This window comes from Polypterus senegalus, chromosome 17 (genome assembly GCF_016835505.1).
Source record: "Polypterus senegalus isolate Bchr_013 chromosome 17, ASM1683550v1, whole genome shotgun sequence".
Lineage (NCBI taxonomy): Eukaryota > Metazoa > Chordata > Cladistia > Polypteriformes > Polypteridae > Polypterus > Polypterus senegalus.
The window spans coordinates 91,594,710-91,614,191 of NC_053170.1; the positions used below are offsets into that span (position 1 = coordinate 91,594,710).

The 19,482-nt window shown below is 40.7% G+C and overlaps 1 protein-coding gene across 3 annotated transcripts in view; it reads left to right on the plus strand.

The window, feature by feature from the left end:
* Positions 1 to 16,846, plus strand: part of tsen54 (TSEN54 tRNA splicing endonuclease subunit) — a 31,053-nt gene extending 14,207 nt beyond the window's left edge. For 2 of the 3 annotated variants that reach the window (XM_039739935.1, XM_039739937.1), the window contains 4 exons: positions 3,124 to 3,767; positions 7,080 to 7,140; positions 12,862 to 12,978; positions 16,456 to 16,846. In XM_039739935.1, the coding sequence (XP_039595869.1) occupies positions 3,124 to 3,767; positions 7,080 to 7,140; positions 12,862 to 12,978; positions 16,456 to 16,606 (973 nt within the window). In that variant the 3' untranslated portion in view covers positions 16,607 to 16,846. The remainder of the gene's footprint in view (positions 1 to 3,123; positions 3,768 to 7,079; positions 7,141 to 12,861; positions 12,979 to 16,455) is intronic. The other variant, XM_039739936.1, reaches the window with a different exon arrangement.
* Positions 16,847 to 19,482: the final 2,636 nt, after the last annotated feature.

A 19,482-nucleotide genomic window follows, 5' to 3' on the forward strand; every position in this document is an offset into this window, starting at 1 on the left:
AACTTTCGAGCACCACTGTATAATGCACCAGTGAGGCCTCATCTGAAATGCTGTACAGTTTTGGTCTCCAGGCTATAAAAAGACATAGCAGTGCTAGAGAAAGTCCAGAGAAAAGCCACTAGGCTGATTCCGAGACTGAGAGGGACGAGCAACACTGTATAGCCAAAATTTTGTGGACACTTGACCATCACAGCCATATAAGTAAGTTAGGCATCCCTTTCCAAAACCAAGGGCATCAATGTGGGATTGACTCCTGAAACGCAGTTTTTATGGACTGATGCTGCTTCCAGAGGCAGTTTGGAACTCTGTTGTAAAGAAATGCCACAGAGACATAGCCGCCCCTTCATATACATAGATAATACACTGTAATCCAAGAAGATTCTGATTAGGGCCCTACAACAACAACAACAACAACATTTATTTATATAGTACATTTTCATACAAACAGTAGCTCAAAGTGCTTTACATAATAAAGAATAGAAAAATAAAAGACACAATAAGAAAACAAAATAAATCAACATTAATTAACATCGAATAAGAGTAAGGTTCAATGGCCAGGGGGGACAGAAAAAACAAAAAAACTCCAGATGGCTGGAGAAAAAATAAAATCTGTAGGGATTCCAGACCATGAGACCGCCCAGTCCCCTCTGGGTATTCTACCTAACATAAATGAAACAGTCCTCTTTGGATTTAAGGTTCTCACGGAAGGGCTTGATGAAGATGGTCATGTAGAGTTCTGCCTTTTAATCCATCCATCATTGTTGCAGCATCATGAAGCTTTGAGTAGGTGGAGGTGGCGCAGGCCACCACCACAAAGAAACCGGAAAAAGAAACAGAAAAGAGATTAGGGTACCCTAGTTTGGATAGGTGCAGCACTGCACAAAGGATTGTTGATTTTTACATGTTATGCGCTCCAGCTCTTAGAAGCCCCGCTCTGTGAGTTTGCACTTTGTGGCTGGGTGGTTGTTGTCCTTGACACTTCCGCTTCGCAATGCTAGCGCTTTGAGTTGACAGGGGCAAATCCTGCAAAGAGCAAATGTCATGTACTGATTTGTGGTAGCATTAGTGCCGTTTTTAAAGTCAATAAGCTCTTTAGTACAAACCTGCTAGTGGAGGTTGCAGGGCTGATTTTATGCACCTGCTAACAATCTCTTAAGGTTGAAATACCCTAATGCAATAATTTGGAAGGGTGTCCATGTACTTTTAGCATAATATGTAGGTGGAAAGATTGAAGGAGTCAAACCTTTTCAGTTTAAGCAAACGGAGAGTAAGAGGTGATAAGGATCGAAGTGTTGAAAAGTATGTACAGTTGCTCGAGACTTTTACTTTACAAAGAGACCAACGAGAACATGGAGACACGGTTATAAACTTGTTAAGGGCAGATTTCACACAAACGTGAATCATAGACACAGTGAGTTAATTACCAGGGGATGTGATGGACAGCAGGACTTTAAGGACCTTCAGATCTGAACTCGATGTTATTTTGGACAATCTAGTTAAATACTGCAGACAAGCTTGTTCAGCCGATTAGTCTTTTCCCTAATGTTCATCCATCCATTATTCCAACCAGCTATATCCTAACTACAGGGTCATGGGAGTCTGCTGGAGCCAATCCCAGCCAACACAGGGAAGCAAGGCAGGAAACAATCCCCGGGCAGGGTGCCAGCCCACCGCAGGGCACACACACACCCACACTAAGGACAATTTAGAATCGCCAATGCACCTAACCTGCATGTCTTTGGATTGTGGGAGGAAACCCACGCAGACACGGGGAGAACATGCAAACTCCATGCAGGGAGGACCCGGGAAGCGAACCCGGGTTTCCTAACTGCGAGGCAGCAGCGCTACCCACTGTGCCACCGTACTGCCCACCTAATGTTCAAAGAACCCAAAAACATTCGCATTTTGTGAGATTTTGTAGTTTTTTTATATTGTAAATCTGTATACACACACTCTGCTTATTGAAGATTGTATACCAAAATAGCATAAAATTGTTACACCCACTTTATTTAATTCAGGGTTGTGGGGTGCTAGACCCTGTCCTGACAGCTTTGGGTGCAGCCCTGAAATTAACCCAGGGCAGCAGTCTCACCAGCACACACACACACAAGGCCTCACTCGCACATTAGAATTGGGTCATTGAGCCTACATGGAAAAATACAGAATTCTGAGTTATCCTAACAAGAATAAATTAGTCAGAACCGAACAAAAAAATGTACACATGCCAGTCGAAGGCCGGACATTTATTATCGGAGGTACAGCAATTTACAGAAGGAGCAGGACAGCTAGCGATCTTGAAGATTCTGCTCTGATTGTTAACAAAGAGATTTGCTTGTGGTGTATGTAATATACTTTCAGTTCAGATTTCTGATTAGAAACTTGCAGACACATGCCGTCTTGACGGTGACATTTGAATAAGTGGTTTAAGCTCCATGACTGGGTGGGGTTTAGCTGTCTCACGATCCCAGCCTTAAGCTGCTCTCTGCTGCTGTGGTGACCATAGAAAAATGTGAAGCACTTTAGACAGGGTCTTGACTGCGTTAAATGTAGTGCAGGGGTCAAGGTCCTGGAAGAATGGCCAGTAAAAGGCAAATTAGGCAAACCCATGATCTCATTTGCTTGAATTGTCTATATCTTAACATATCAGAATTTCACCACAGATGCACAAGAACTATAGGTGGGTCATGGAGGACACCTAGCCTGTATATCATTCTTGGCACATGTAGTTTCACTTAGTGTGAGGATTAACAGGATCGTAATTCAAATTAGACAGACTGCCCCCTCAGAATTGTTTTTGTTCTGATTTCATATAAAGTGGGATTAAAGGGCTTCTTTTCTGAATTCTTAAGGAAGAAAAGCTTACTGCACTAAAAGAAAGAGAGGATTCAAGTAGGGCCGCATTGTCTTGCTGTTCCACATTTAAATTTGCTGAATATCCTTTTAGAGGCACCGATTGTGCTTTTTTGAATTTGTCCTGTTTTGTTCCAACTGGCAACATTAATGCTAAAGCCACCAGTGTGTGCTTGATGTGTTACTTTTTTGAGCATCAAAAATACATTAAAAGGGTATTGAAAATAAAATCACGTCTTGGGAATTAAGTCTGTGTCTCGCTGTCCTTTCCAGCAGGTCGAATGATATTTCAGAAGGCCAGCCAGATAGCCAAGATGTTCAAAACAGAAGGGAAAAAGCAGGTGATGATGCTTTCATGGAAGGCACTTCCAGTGATTCTCAAAAAGCGGTTGGCATGAACTATTTCTCCTCTTCAGCAGTTAGCAGTGAGGAAGAGTGCCATGAGTTGCCTTCAAATTCTGAGCAAAAAAGGCCGGATTGGTGGGAAAAAAAATTGGAGGAAGCACCAAGTCCTGGCAGACCTGTTTATTCTAAGCAGTCGGCTGGCAAATGTGACTTAAACAAAGTGCTTTTCCCAAACCTTGGCCGAGACTGTCTTCACACCAACCTTGAGGTTCCCGACGCCTGCTTACTGCCAAGTAACGTGACTGCCACAGCTTGTGACATTTCTTCCTGGCGGGAGAAGCTAAACATGCGACAGATGCGGCTTACAAGGCGGGAGAGGGAAGAGCTTGAGAAAAAGAAGAAGTACAAGAGAGGAGTGAATGAAGACAAGGAGGTTCGGGCCTGCAAGAACTGGCAGGAATACAAGCAGCTATTGGAGAGGCGGAGTCAGAGCAGCTCCAAACAACGGCCCGCCCATTTGTGGAACGATGTCATCTGTCCACTTGTGACTCCGGGACAGGTTAGCTCAACAGGTACGGAGGGTTTCCTTGAGAACAATAAAAGGAAATGAGAGCAACTGCTTCATTTGCACTGCTGGTTTGTACAAAACATCGCTAAATGTTTTTGTGTATTTAAAATATTGCTGGTGCATTGTCGAAGAAGTTCACCTGTGCCACGTAGTCTATAACTATAGCATGTGTGAATACTAGTTATATCTGCTTTATAGCATTTCACGTGTATAGCTTGACCCACATTTGGACAGCTGTTTTATGCAAAGTGTGTCCTTTGTACAGCTGCTTTATAGTATGCTGCATGTATGGCTTCACCTACATGTGGACAGCTACCTTAAAAAAACTGAGACATAGACATCAATGTTTTTATAGTGCCCAACATGTTCAGCTTTGCACAGGAACAGCTTCCTCAAGCGAAATGAGAGACAGATATGCACTGTATGGCTAAAAAGTACGTGGACAACCCACCAAATGTCTGATTTCAGATGTTTAATTTTTAACAGGTACGTAAAATTAAGATGTAGACATGCAGTCTCCGTTGGCAGTAGAATGGATCATCTTAGTGACTTTAAATGTGGCACTATTATAGGATGCCACCTTTGGCACAAGTCAGTATGTGATTCAGTCCCAAATGTAAAGACTATATACACACACTCACACTAGGGGGCTCCGGCCCCTGCTCCCTTCACTTGCCAGCCCCTGAGGATGGGCGCTGGGCGATTGCTGTCTCGAGGCTGAGCCACTTGAAGGGAGTCTGGGTGGCCCTTCATTAGAGAAAGCGATTGTATTTAAAGAGATGGTAATAGAAGAGTATGTGTGGCGTGGGAGGAAGGTCCTTAGTTATTATAGGTGGCAAATCAGTGTTTTACTACAACTGTCTATTTTAAATACCAACGAATAATAAAACGTAATAGAAAGTGAAGGTGAAAAAGTAAAAGTAGAAGTAAAAAAGTAAAACGTAATTAAAAATAAATAAAATATTAAATTAATGCCTCGTCAAAAATAATATTATGAATTACTTTATCCTCTTAACTCAGTAAACGTTGATTTTTTAAATTTCTGTTCACATATTGTTGGGGATATTTTTCTCTTTTTCATTTACTGGACAATTCTCTTTGTTGTCCTTGATTTTTATTATATGCAGCTCTCTTTTGTTCCTTTTCTTATTTTTCAATGTTCATTATCAGCTCTTGCCGCTCTTTTTCTATCGTGATGTAAAATTCATTATCAGCTCTTGCCGCTCTTTTTCTAACGTGATGTAAAATTCGACGTTCTTGAATAGATAATTTGTTTTTCTGCCTTTACATTATAACCGACTGCATTGAAGGGCAAGTTAGCAGCACTGAGAGTGTCACGGGGTGGGATGGAGAGGGGATGTGTGCAGTAAGAGTAACGACTGGGCGAGCGGTGTGAAGGGGAATATCAAGGCTGAATAATGCGGACACGACGGAAAACGTTTTTAATATAATATACTAGTTGGCTTTGCCCCCTGCTCGCTTCGCTCGCCCACCCCCTCCCTGCCCTCAAGGGGCATGTTATTCATCAACCACTTTGCGCCTCTGCCGTTCATGATGTGCAGGGGGTGAACACACACTAAGGAGATGTGGTCTGATCAGCTGCTGGCTTGCTGCTGCCGAGCTGCGTGTTCTGCCTGTCGCGCTATGTGTCAGCCATTTAAAAGCCTGTACAGAAGCTGTCCTTTTGTTTCACTGCCTTGTCTCGTGTGACGTTAAAAGTGTCTCTCACGGGACATTAAAGTGTCTCCGAGAAAATCACGTATCGTCTCCTTCCAAGCCTTCCAAGATTTTTTTTTTTTTTAATAGAGAGATATGTCTTAAAGGAGTTAAGAATGATTACATAAAAGACTGATAACATTAAAACCCACTGTGTATGCTGTACTGTGTACAGCCAGCTTGTCATCTTCACAGGATATTAAAAGCCTATCTAATTCATTGTGTAACTCAGGAAGCTGATCTCCATATTCCCAATAAGATGTACCAGTATATCATGGGGTGCACTAAACACACACACATACACAGAGGCCAAGGAAGAATCAACAGTCTTCCCAGCTTACATGTCATTGTGATATTGAAGGAAAACCAGAGTGCCCAGAGGAAAGCCAGTTCTGATGTGTGCTGAATGACAGATTTGTCAGGTTGAGCAACTTTCTGCATAGTCGAGTATCAGTTTCGGGGTTTTACTAAAAATATTGAATTTCACCAATTAGTGTTTCTTGCCTACTGATCTGTATAGCTTTTTGATCGGTGGGGTGGTGTCACCATTACAGCACAGACTTTGTTTTTTAAAGCTTGCTGATGAACACAAGTATTCGCACCTTCTTATTATAACATGAGGGAAGCTCGTGAATAAGGAGAGAACAACGATAACTTAAGTGTACACGGACTTCTGCATTGTCATGTGAGCGTTCAAGAGATTTGCCAGAGAAATCACAGCTGGAACCTCTTGTGAGAATGCAGAAATCTGATTGGATGCAAAAATTATATAAGGGTGTGAAAAATGCTTGGACACAGACAGACACTGAGACAGCCAAATCCAAAACACACGCTATTTATTTGTACAGCACAACACAGCCACAATGAACTCCGCTCACAGTCCTTTTACTTTTCTTTCCTTCTGCCGTCTTCACTCCTCTCTCGCAAGCTCTGTCCACTACCACCTGACTCCGGCCCCGAGTGGAGTGAAATGGCCTCCTTTATACTGCATCCAGAAGTGCTCCAGGTGCTTCCCAATTAACATCCGGAAGTGCTGCATGCCAAAGCCTTGGAGCTGTCCAGGCGCACACTGGTGGTGGCCACGGACCCCCGCAGGGTTGAGCTTCCCAGCTCCATATCTGTGGCCCTGAATGCTATCCAGGGGTGCTGTCCTCTTGCACCCCAGGGAAGGTATCGCCCCTCTCCCGGTTACAATGAGACTTTTAAATTCTTGACAAGTCATTTTCTCCCGAGACTGCACGAGCTGTAGGGTCTCAATGGGCTATTGTCAGTATAATTAAATCTATAAAAAATGAGAAAGTGTGGGACGCCACAAATAAATGTTGTTTTTTAATTTTTTTTTTTGTTTTAAGCCAACAAGTACAGATTACTTTCTGAATCTTAAAAAATGACATTTTATTGATTTTATACTACATACATTGGCTTTAGAAGGGTGGATAAAAAATATATTATTTAAAGTGTAAGTAGAATTCCTGTATTTCCGAAGAGCAATGCCTATGCCTTAATTTTCAGTTAGTTGCTTTTGATAAACGGGTAAATGCAAATCGAATCCCCACAACTACCTACTGAACTCTTCTTTTCTTTTTTTTTTTCCATCCAGGTGATCTTCTGCAGCAAATCAGTGTCATGCAAGCATCCCACCTGGTTGATGATGCAGTAGGGTAAGTGGAAGTTACTTGCACTGTTGAGATTACCTCACAAAACGTTTCTTTAATTGGCCTACCATTCTGTGGCGTTAGCATGAATTTAATCAACAGTCCACTTCACATAGAGGTTATGCTATTTTTAATATCTATAAATGATTTAGACAGGAAAATAAGTAGCAGGCTGGTTATATCATTACAGAAGGACATGGATAGCATACAGGCCTGGGCAGATTTGTGGCAGATGAAATTTAATGTCAGTAAATGTAAAGTATTACACATAGGAAGTAAAAATGTTAGGTTTGAATTAGTGCTGGGTGGTTTGACCAAAATTCTATTTCACGGTATTTTTCAAAATTATCCCAGTTTCACACTATTGACGGTATTTTATTCCCATGCATGAGTGGATGTTAACCACATTTTCCACTGCAATTACTGCAGTAGACTGGCTAAGAATAATCTATTACACTGTCATGAGAATTGTACATTGTACAAAAAAAACATATTAATGTGCACACAAGTATTAATACAGGTTTGCATGGCCCCATAAAGTGATACTTTTCAAGGGGGTGGCACTAATGAAGAGAAGGAATCGCATTGCATGGCAGTTGCAGTCAAAATATAGAACTTTTTTATTGAACAAATTTTGCAAACAGCCTAAACTATAATTTTGACAACATATTTTCAACCATCCAAAGAGGCATTGAGACTTAGTAAAATATCCAGAGGTGCTTGTCAAAAGTTGCATTGGACTGAACTTGTCTTAGAAAAGGAATAAATTGTAAATATTTTTTGTAAACCAACTACACTTTCTGTTAATGTTAACAGTCTCTGTCCACTGACACACCAGTTATATGGATTGTAATGGCGTTGGTTAGCTTGATCCACCGCTTGCTTTTTTTGTCGTAGGCAGTACCTCTAGCAAATGTGTCTACAAGTGACGTCTGACTCGAGTGTCCTCTAGCTTTTTTCAGTTTTACCTGAGGACGTGGAGGGTGCCAATCTTTGTTCCATATATATAGTTCCAACACGTGTGCGGCTAAAGTGGTGCAGCAAATTGCTTGTGTTGCCGCCTCCAGCGACAACTTTAGCTCTACAGCCTGTGCAGTAAATAGTTGTTACGTCCACATCCGACCTTTTAAAACCAAAGTATCTCCAGACAACAGACATGGCTCCTTTTTTCGACAAAAGTTCTTCTTTGTCATCATGTTCAACTTTATCGTCTGCTTCGGCTTCAGTTTCAAAAAATTCTCTGTCCATTTTCACCGCTCAATACCTCCACTAACGCATATACTCTGTTGCATGAGTGTTTAGCAGTGTAGCAGTGAAAAATGTCCCCCCTTAAACACTTTCCCGCTGCGCCACATTCCGAACGTTGTTTAGGCTATTTAAACTGGTATTGCGGTATAAGAAAAATCATAACAAAAATAAACAGTTTTCGGTATGAATCGGTATACAGTAATCCCTCCTCGATCGCGGGGGTTGCGTTCCAGACCCCCCCGCGATAGGTGAAAATCCGCGAAGTAGAAACCATATGTTTGTATAGTTATTTTTATATATTTTAAGCCCTTATAAACTCTCCCACCCTGTTAACATTATTAGAGCCCTCTAGACATGAAATAACACCCTTTAGTCAAACGTTTAAACTGTGCTCCATTACAAGACAGAGATGACAGTTCTTTCTCACAATTAAAAGAAAGCAAACATATCTTATCTTCAAAGGAGCGCCGTCATAAAGGAGCGCCGTCAGGAGCAGAGAATGTCAGAGAGAGCGCTTGCTAAGAAAAGCAAACAATCAAAAAATCAATACGTGCTTTTAAGTATACAGAAGCACCGCGATAAAGCGGCATTTTGTAGAGGAGCGTCCGTGTCCTCTGTGCAAACAGCCCCTCTGTTCACACCCCCTCCGTCAGGCAGAGAGAGCGAGAAAGATAGAGAGAAGCAAACAAGCACCGCCCGGGAACCATATCTTATAGCATTGAGGAGTTTTAGTTAATATGTAATACATGCTCTGATTGGGTAGCTTCTAAGCCAACCGCCAATAGCATCCTTTGTATGAAATCAACTGGGCAAACAAACTGAGGAAGCATGTAACCTAAATTAAAAGACCGAAAAGGCAGAAAGCGGCAAACCAGTGAAAAATCTGTGATATATATTTAGATGTGCTTACATTTAAAATCCGCGATAGAGTGAAACCGCGAAAGTCGAAGCGCGATATAGCGAGGGATTACTGTACCTCCCAGTACTAGTTTGAATACACAAAGGGTGGTTGGAAAATCGAGAGTACGCCTTATGAGAAGAATTTAGGAGTCTTAGTGGACTCTAAGCTGTCGACTTCCAGGAAGTGTTCAGAAGCCATTAAGAAGGCAAACAGAATGTCAGGTTATATAGCGCCTTGAGGTGTGGAGCACATGTCACAGGAGGTTCTGCTCAAGCTTTATAACACACTGGTGAGGACTCATTTGGAGTACTCTGCAGTTTTGGTCTTCAGGCTACAAAAAGGACATAGCAGCAGTAGAGAAGGTCCAGAGAAGAGTGACGAGGCTGATTCAGGGCTACAGGGGATGAGTTATGAGGAAAGATTAAAACAGCTGAACCTTTACAGTTTAAGCAGAAGAAGATTAAGAGGAAAGACAGCTGAAGTGTTAAAAATTATTAAGGGAATGAGTCCAGTGGATCGAGATTGTTATTTTAAAATGAGTTCATCAAGAACACGGAGACACAGTTGGAAACTTGTGAAGGGTAAATTTCGCACAAACATTAGGAAGTTTTTCTTTACACAAAGAACGATAGACACTTGGAATAAACTACCAAGTAGTGTGGTAGACAGTAAGACTTTAGGGACTTTCAAAACTTGACTTGAAATAAGTGGACAGGACTGGCGAGCTTTGTTGGGCTGAATGTCCCGTTCTCGTCTCGATTGTTCTAATGTATTATTCTTTTATAAATGTGTTGAATGCCTTTATCGGACGCCAGTAATTTTTTGGCTGTGCATCTTCTCAACACACTTTTGGCATGCCAGGATTTTGTAGAGCTGCAGCCAGTCTTGGCAGTACAAGGGAGTAGGTAACCCTGACAAGAGGCATTGTTTCCAAGCGAGGCACACTCACGCATACGTCCATACGTGATCGTACCCTCAATAGGGTACAGTTGCCAGTTTTCCTGTTTTTAGAAAGTGGATGGAAAACTCCTGGGGATACCTGAGAGTATGCGTTAGCACCACACAGAAAATTAATCAGACTGGGGAATTGTACCCCAGCTCTTGAGGGCTAACAGTCAGTGAGGTTAGCATTAATTTAATCAGCAATTCAATTCACATGGTGGTTATGTGCCAATGTTTTTTTTTTTTTTAAAAGGTGTCAAATGACATTTCTGTATTTTAGTGGCTTGCATTCTTCATTTGTATTTTTCCCAGCTGCTCCAGCTTCCTGTCATATCCCTCATCGCAGCGTTTCTCAACCACAAGGTCACGACCCACTTTTGGTTTGTGGTTGGCGCAAATGTGCCGCCTGAGTGATTGACAGCACTGCAGGCTATTTATGCCCATTTGTATGAATGAAGGGGTTCCTCTATTTGCGCTTGGATAACCCTAAACCACTTTGTTTGTGGAATTTGCATGCCTGCTTTTTCCAGGTTTTCCAGCATCTCACAAAAACCACAAAGCACACATTTTTTTAATTGTTGCTTAGTTTAAATTGGCTTCGTTTATGTGATTGTGGATGTGTTTGCTCCTTGCGATGAGATAGCCTCTCATCTAGGCCCACTTCTTGTTTCGATCCCAATAACTGTCATAAGCCTTGGCTCTCCATAAACCTGACATGGATGAGTGCCTAGATGGAGGTAAAATAGTGCAAGTTTAAATGTTCCCATGTCGAAGTGCCAAAGAATAGTATGTTATACTTTGAATTGTGAAGGTAATATCTGTTAAAGGCATTTGGGATAATTCAGCTACTTTGGTATGGTTAAGAGTAGGGATAAATTGACTTGACACAAATATTTGAATTTGCCTTTTTGTTGCATTACACACATCCTTTAAGGGTGTACTCACACTAGGCCCGTTTATTCTGTACTGTGCCCAAGCGTTATTGTACCCCCGCTCCACTGCTGGCCTGCGCTCAAACTGCACTTAACGTTCTGGGCCCAGGCACGCTTGCGTCATGACCGTGCAACTTAGTGTAAAGCCAAAACAAGATCTGCACACGGAGTGACAGCATGCATGTCAAAACGATTTTACTTATTTTGTGGTTGTTTTGGAGTCTTGTAGGGCAGGATGACGCTCTGCCCCCTTACAGGCTTATTGAGTGTGCAGCGCAGCGTTTTGCTGTCAACGATTTTTATGGTGACAAATGATGCTAACGGAGGAATTTGCAGTTTTTCTTGCCAACTACAATTCACGTTCATGTGTAAGGTGAGAATAGAAACCTGTTTTTTACCTCTCAAGATACCGAATGAAATGAGAATTGGACTAGCTAGCTGACTCGTCGCATCATTGATGGCTGGCTGTTTTCCGTGCTCAGACTCATTTAGCAATCACACCGTTCCTGAATACTACTGAACTGTGCTGAGGGCATGGTACGGTTGGCCCGGAATGGAGCGATCACGATACGAACTGGATTTTGCTTGGATGGTTCCCGAGCCCTGGAGGACAGCAGTTCTGCCACACCAGGAAGTGCTGCCACTCCAGGAACTGTGTATGCCCAGAGTGCTTCCGGGTGCAAGGGCAGCACTTCCAACATACAGGGAAGTGCTGCCGGAAAACCATCATCAAGCACCTGGAGCACATCTGAGGCATGGACAGTTCCTGGCTCAGGAACCATCCAGGCAGCCCATTGGTTGGGCCACAGACCCCCATGGGCTTGAGCTTCCAAGCTCCGTATCCGTGACCCATGATGGAAATCAGGGGGGCTGCTCTCTTGCGTCCAGGGTTAGGGTTAGGGTTAGGGTTAGGTATATATATAATACTAGCTGTCTCCTGCTTCTCCTCCCACATAGTAGTGAAACAAGACAAACTTTAAAAAATGAAAAAAATATAATTCTGGCCAAGCGGAAATTAGTTACACTGCAACATCAAACATTGCCACTGTATCTGATCATGTTCAGCTCTGACGGGAAAGCGTCCCCCACGTGGGGAGAAAAGCACATGGCCGTGATATCTCTGCCAATCAGCAGGTACCCTCTAAAACACACATACTGTATCTCTGATCTCTCTCTCTCAAAAACTTCAAACTTTACTCCTTAATAATCTTCTAGATGATAATGTCTGTTGAACAAACAGGTGTTGCTAGCTAAGCGGTGGCGAGGTGCACTCCAACATGTGGTGAGACGTAGAGTGACTCGAATGGAGGCTGGCGTGTGTGTGAGGAGGGCCCCACAGCCTCTCTCTCTAGGATTTGTGCAAATAAATTGGTACTGCAAGCGAACTATGATACTTGATGAGAGAAGTCGCAAAATCAACCGGAAAGTTTAAGCAAATAATAGAAAAAAAACGATCTAACTCTATTAAGTGAAAAGCAGACAGACAGACAGATAGATGCTGGTTTTATATATATATAATATTATAATTTGTTAAGAATCTTGGCTAGTTGTGCCAGTAAAAATGGTTCTAATGAAAGGTCAAGGCTGCAGTGTTTGTGTCCCAAAAATAGAGTTTGGCTTCTGAGTCTTTTTTTTTTAGGTTTGGGAGTAAATGGTCTTTATTGGTTCAATTTCTGATATTAATTTCTTCTGATCCTCTGGCAGACTTGTGGAAGACGCTTGTGACAAAAGGATCACTTTTGATGTTTACCAAGCAGATACAGCATTTGATTTCAAGAAATCAGACCCGGGGAAACCTTATTCTAGGATATCTGTCTGCAGGTATGTTGCAACACGTTATTTTCTAAGAAAATGTCTACAAAGAATTATGGGTCTCATGTTTTCTTCATTCAGTTGTCAGTGAGTGTGTGTGTTTGTTGGATTAATCATTGATTTTAAATTTAAAATGACAAGACTTGCATCCTACCTGGAGTTAGTCCCTGCCTTACATGTGGTGCCACTGTGATAAACGTCCATCTTCTGCAGCCCGGAGCTGGGGTACATAGGTCTGAGAATGTCATGTTATGTTACATTATGTGAATCAATATGATACCTGACTGTGAAATGATAAAAAAAACTATATTTTATCTTTAGCATACCCAGTGATTTGTTTTAGTGATGACAGACAAAAAAAATGAAACTCCTGGTTTACTAGCAGGTGAAGATAACACGTTTTTGAACTGTGGCAGCCAGCAGGGGTCAGTGCTGAACAATAGCAGTTGGTGTTAAAATATCCAAGTCGTGTCCACATGTCATTCGTCCCGGTGTATGCATAACTCATCCAAAACACATACTATATTTTGTTAAAATATAATTTAAAAAAATACTTCTGGAAAATTCAGAATAGAGAGAGAATGTGAAGCACGTTCAGGTAAGTTGGAGCTTTTGAAGTGATGACAAGCCAGCCCCCTTTATTGATTAAGGGTCCTGTGATGATGTGAACCCTTCCAGATGTTTTGAATTGATTGCCAAACTGATCCTTTTTGGTGCTGGTGGTGTTCCAATGAATTTTCTACTGAGGCATGAAGAGAAATTGTGCAAAGATGTAAGCCAGTGTCATTATTTTTGTGATCCGAGAAAGATGTCACCGCTAATTCAGAGAAGAAAGAATGGAGAGATAATCTACTCTTGAGTAATGTTCATCAGCAAGAGAAAAATGAATATGATTCTGTTGATGGCTTAATGGTGGCCAGATAAGAGTTGATTAAATTCAAGTTGCCAAGAAACTGTGGCAGTGCTGTTGTAAATTGAAGAGTACTTTTTAAATTGGAGAGGGTAAGGAAACTGCAATGGAATTTGTAACAGAATTAAACTCCATGCACAAGCAAACTACACAATCAGGTAAAAACAGAGGATCTTTGCTAAGTTTGGAAAGAACAAAAAGTCAAACTAAGCAGAAGAATAAGCTAAAATGAATGCCTCTTTTTTATTTGCACCCAGTACAGTGAGAAGATGAGCGAAACACATTTTATTGTTCCTACACAAAAAATATTAAAGGGCAACTTACAACATCATAAGGTCACAACGCCGCAGGATTTGACAGCAGCGGAAGAACTCACCACAGTGCAAGAACATTTATTATTAAACTTCATTGTGCTTTGTGTTCGTAGATGATGTCTTCTGTGCTTGTGTGTGCAAGTGGATGTGTATATATAATATATTTATGTATGTATATATATATATGTGTATGTATGTATATATATATATATATATATATATATATACACACACACACACACAACAACAACATTTATTTATATAGCACATTTTCATACAAACAGTAGCTCAAAGTGCTTTACATATTAAAGAATAGAAAAATGAAAGACACGATTATAAGACAAAATAAATCAACATTAATTAACATCGAATAAGAGTAAGGTTCAATGGCCAGGGGGGACAGAAAAACAAAAAACTCCAGACGGCTGGAGAAAAAATAAAATCTGTAGGGATTCCAGACCATGAGACCGCCCAGTCCCCTCTGGCATGTATGTATGTATGTATGTATGTGTGTGTGTGTGTGTGTGTATGTATGTATAAAATATAGCATCCTCCACAATTATTGGCACCCCTGTTTAAGATGTTCTCTTAGGCTTCTAATAAATTATTTTTTTCCCCAAAAAATACAGGCTCACAACACAAAAAAGAGAAAAATCCAACCTTTAACTGAAGTACATTTATTCATTGGGGAAAAAAAAAATCCCACATTAAGAAATACATTTTTTACATGAAATCATGTGTGCCACAATTATTGACACCACTAACAATTCCTATAAAATAAATGTAATTTCTAGTTTAGCTTTTAAAGTTGATCAGAGTAAATTGGAACTTTTAACTAGTAATTAATGACTTCCTGTGTCCCTGGGGTATAAATGTGACGTGACACAGAGTCCTATAGCCACTCTTCAACATGGGGAAGACAAGAGAACATGCCGTTCAAGTAAGGCAGATGTGTGTCGACCTTCGTAAGTCAGGTAATGGCTACAAGAAAATAGCTGCTCACCAATACCTGCCTGTATCTACAGTCAGAGGAATAATAAAGAAGTGTAAAACAACAGGAAGAGTGACAAACAATGATGGACAAGGACCCAAGTTTATCTTGCCACGGCGCACAGTGAGGAGGATGGTAAGAGAAGTAAAAAATTCTCCAAAGCTCACTGTTAGAGAACTGAAGCTGAAGATGGGTCATCATTGGGTCTTCCAGCAGAATAATGACACTAAACATATGGCAATATCTACACAGAAATGGCTCAACAGACACAAAATCAAGCTCCTCCCATGGCCGTCTCAGTCCCCAGACCTCATCCCCATTGAAAACCTGTGGGTGAGCTGAAGAGGAGAGGACCCAGGACTCTGTACGATCTAGAAAGATTGTGCAAAGAGGAATGGTCAAAAATCCTTGTCTCTATTCTCCAACCTTGTGAAATGTTTTAGGAGAAGATTAAGTGCTGTCTTGTTGGCAAAAGGGGGTTGTACGAAATATTAACAGCATGAGTGCCAATAATTGTGGCATAAAATGATTTCATGTAAAAAATGTATTTCTTAATGTGGGATTTTTTTCCCAATGAATAAATATACTTCAATTAAAGGTTGGATTTTTCTCTTTTTTGTGTTGTGAGCCTATATTTTTTGTGAAAAAAAAGAATTTATTAGAAGCCTAAGAACACATCTTAACCAGGGGTGCCAATAATTGGGGAGGGCACAATTATATTTAAATATAAAACCATGTATTTATCCACATATGCATTTAGAGAGGCAGGTATGCTGCCATAGACACTAATATATATACAGTATATATATATATATATATATATATATATATATATATATATATAAATAAACGTGAATATTCACGTAGAATTTGGCTACTAATTTCGAGAACTTGTCCAAATTTGAGGTAAGTTGTACTAAGATTAAAAAATACGTACCAGCTTATTGTTTGATTGTGTGTTATATTCAAATTAACAATCTCCCCTTAATTTAACATCTGCATGACAGCAAAAACACAAATTATTTATTTTTTATATAATTGTAAATAAATTTAGGCAATAAGGGGTCAATAAGTCATACATTTATACCAGATAAATAATGTTTACATTCACTCACCCTCAATGGCTACACTGCAGAGAAGGGAAACATTTGTGAGCATTGCAGGTTTGCTCCACCAGATGGCAGTGTGGGACTGTATGGAGTCAAGTGTGCCTGTTGGGCTGATTTTGGTTTCGCTCCAGTCTTTCTGCATTAATCATCTCTGTGTTGCAGCTTTGAAGATCCCGTACCAAGTCTGCACACCTTGAAAAGACTTGCACAACAGAGTGGCGATGTCCCGGTGACCTTTGCTGTGGTGGATAATGGAGATATTTCTTTTTATTCTTTCAAAGATTTTTGGCTTCCCACAGACGTCTGGCAGTGATGTTTCATAAAATCTGGAAGGAAAGTGTGAGGGACTGACTTTTGGAGAGCTTGGCAGCAGCTTTGATTAATGAGTTAATAAATTCTTTCTGGGTATTTCTGGGTGAGAAGGTGACTGGACATAATTCATTGAAATGATTTTTGCATTCTTTTCATATATTTGGGCTATGCAGGAAATGGTAGAATAGCTTTAACTTTTGTATCATCTTAATAAAGGGAGGAATTTGCTTTTTTTATATAAGATTTTTGGATGTGAAAGCTGTTTTATTAGCATTATGCTCATCAAGAGCTTGTGCCTTCAGTTGTTGTTTGGGAATTTGCGTCTGCTAAAGAAGGAGATCCAAGGTGGGTATGTGGATGACCTCTTAACCCTTTCACTGGGCTTCACTGATGTTCAGCTTCACATGTCTGATTTTGAGTGCTATCAGGGTATCGGAAGTGAAATACTGTAACTAAAGCTGATGTCGCGTTACGCAATTTTCTAGTTGTAGGATACGTTAAGTAACACTTGTGGACTGCAGTTACTGGTCTTGTTGCTGGACTGTGTCAGTTTACACACCCAAAAGTCACTGGTTATGTCAAATTTAGTGAGTGCGTGAAGACTTTTCAGAACAGTTGTGCTTGCTGCTTTTTCTGGCAGCCAATAGCGGGCTGCCTGATGGAGCCGGTGCTGTAAGAAGGGTATATAGATACGCCAAGTTCAGCTGCATTCTTGGTCCTTTTATCTTTTTTCCATTCTATTGTAGAATGTCAAACGCAAGACGTCAGACAAACGAGTTTCTCCTCTGTTTGTAAGGTCCAAAACCCCCCCACATTCCGTATTCCTTGTTACTGTATTTATATGCATTGTACTTCTGGGTGGGCATTCGTTGGTCGTCAGCTCTCGTGCACACAACCCTAAAGAATGAGGTGCATGATTCTTGTTCATTTCATTCTCAAAGCGACTCATTACTCAAGAAGGAGAACAATTCTCACTTATTTAATTTGCAAGCTGAATCATTACCCGAGAATGAGATGCAAGATTCTCATTTATTTCATTCATGAACTGATTTGCAAACTGATAATAATGTAGAGAGCGATCCTCATTGATTAGATTCTCAAACTGAATCATTACCAAGAACGTGGAGAGCGATTCTTGTATGTTTGATTTGCGAACTGACTCATTACCTGAGAACGAGGTGCACAATTTTATTCATTTGTTTCTCAAACTGAGTCATTATCTGAGAGCATGGTGCGCAGTTCTCACTGATACGTTTTTCAAACTGAATCATTTCCTGTGAACGAAGTGCACAAGCCTTCATGTGATTTGCAGACTGGATCATCACTCAAGAATGAAGAGAGCAATCCTCATTGATTAGACTCTCAGACTGAATCATTACCAAGAATGTGGAGAGCAATTCTTGTGTGTTTCATTTGTGAGTGACGCATTACCCGAGAACAAGGTGCACAGTTTTATTCATTTAATTCTCAATCTGAATCATTATCTGAGAACAAGGTGTGCAGTTCTCAAAGATTTGATTTGCAGACTGAATCATTACTCAAGAATGAAGAGAGCGATACTCATTGATTAGACTCTCAGACTGAATCATTACCAAGAACTTGGAGTGCAATTCTTGTGTGTTTGATTTGTGAGTGACACATTACCCGAGAACGAGATACACAGTTCTTGTTCATTTGATTCTCAGCCTGAATCATTAACTGAGAACACAGTGTGCAGTTCTCATTTATTTGACTTGCGAACTGAATCATTATCCGAACGAGTTACACAATTCATCATATGATTTGCAAACTGAATCATTACCCAAGAATGAGATGCACAATTCTCATTCATTTGATTTGTGAACTGACTCATTACCTGAGAACGAGGTGCACAGTTCTTATTCATTTGATTCTCAAACTGATTCATTATCTGAGAACATGGTGCACATTTCTCATTAATTTGGCTTGTGAACTGAATCATTTTCTGATTTGCAAACTGAGTTATTACTCAAGAATGAAGAGACAATTCTCATTGATTAGATTCTCAAACTGAATCATTACCAAGAACATGGAGAGCGATTCTTGTGTGTTTTGATTTGTAAACTGAATTGTTACCTGAGAACGAGGTATACATGATTCTTAGTCATTTGGTTTTGCGAACAGATTCATTACCCGAGAACGAGGTGCACAATGCTCATTCATTTGAGTCAAACGGGATTATTACTCTTGAAGTACCTACACGATTCTTGTTTATTTTATTCTCTAAAGTGATTTCTTACCCAGAAAAGAAGGGAAATTTCCTCCCTGATTTGTTTGGCAGACTGAATTGTTACCTAAGATTGAGGTGCACGATTCTCATTCATTCGATTCCTGAACTGGATCATTAACACGAGAACATTCAGAGTAGTTTTCTCATGGGGAAATTTAACTTTTACTTGAGTGACTTTCCAAAAGGGTGTCTCTCCTCCAAGGCGTGGCTGTCGGGTTCCTCTGTTAAAGCATCTTGTCCCATTTTTCCACCACTTATGCGAGACCGGGTCGCAGGTTTCAACGGTCTTAGGAGTTGGGGTCTTGTATTCCTATTCCCCAACCACACTTGCCAACTCACGCTGTAGGATCTGACGGTGTTCTCATATACCTCCCCCTGGGGTCCCTGGGTCATCCCCAGGGTCAAAGCATTTCTATTCCATATGAAAATTGGCCAGTTTGCCATCTTCTTCATTCAGGTGGGCTCGGGTCTGTTGTGTTTATATGCACTTCAGTTTTGCCCCCAGCACCCCTGATTGGTTTCTGATTATGCCGTATTATTTACTTTTTTTAACCCACACATACCTCAGCTATCTTTTTTTGACTCTGAGAAAAGAACATCTCACATGTTGCGGTCAGTTTTTGATGGGA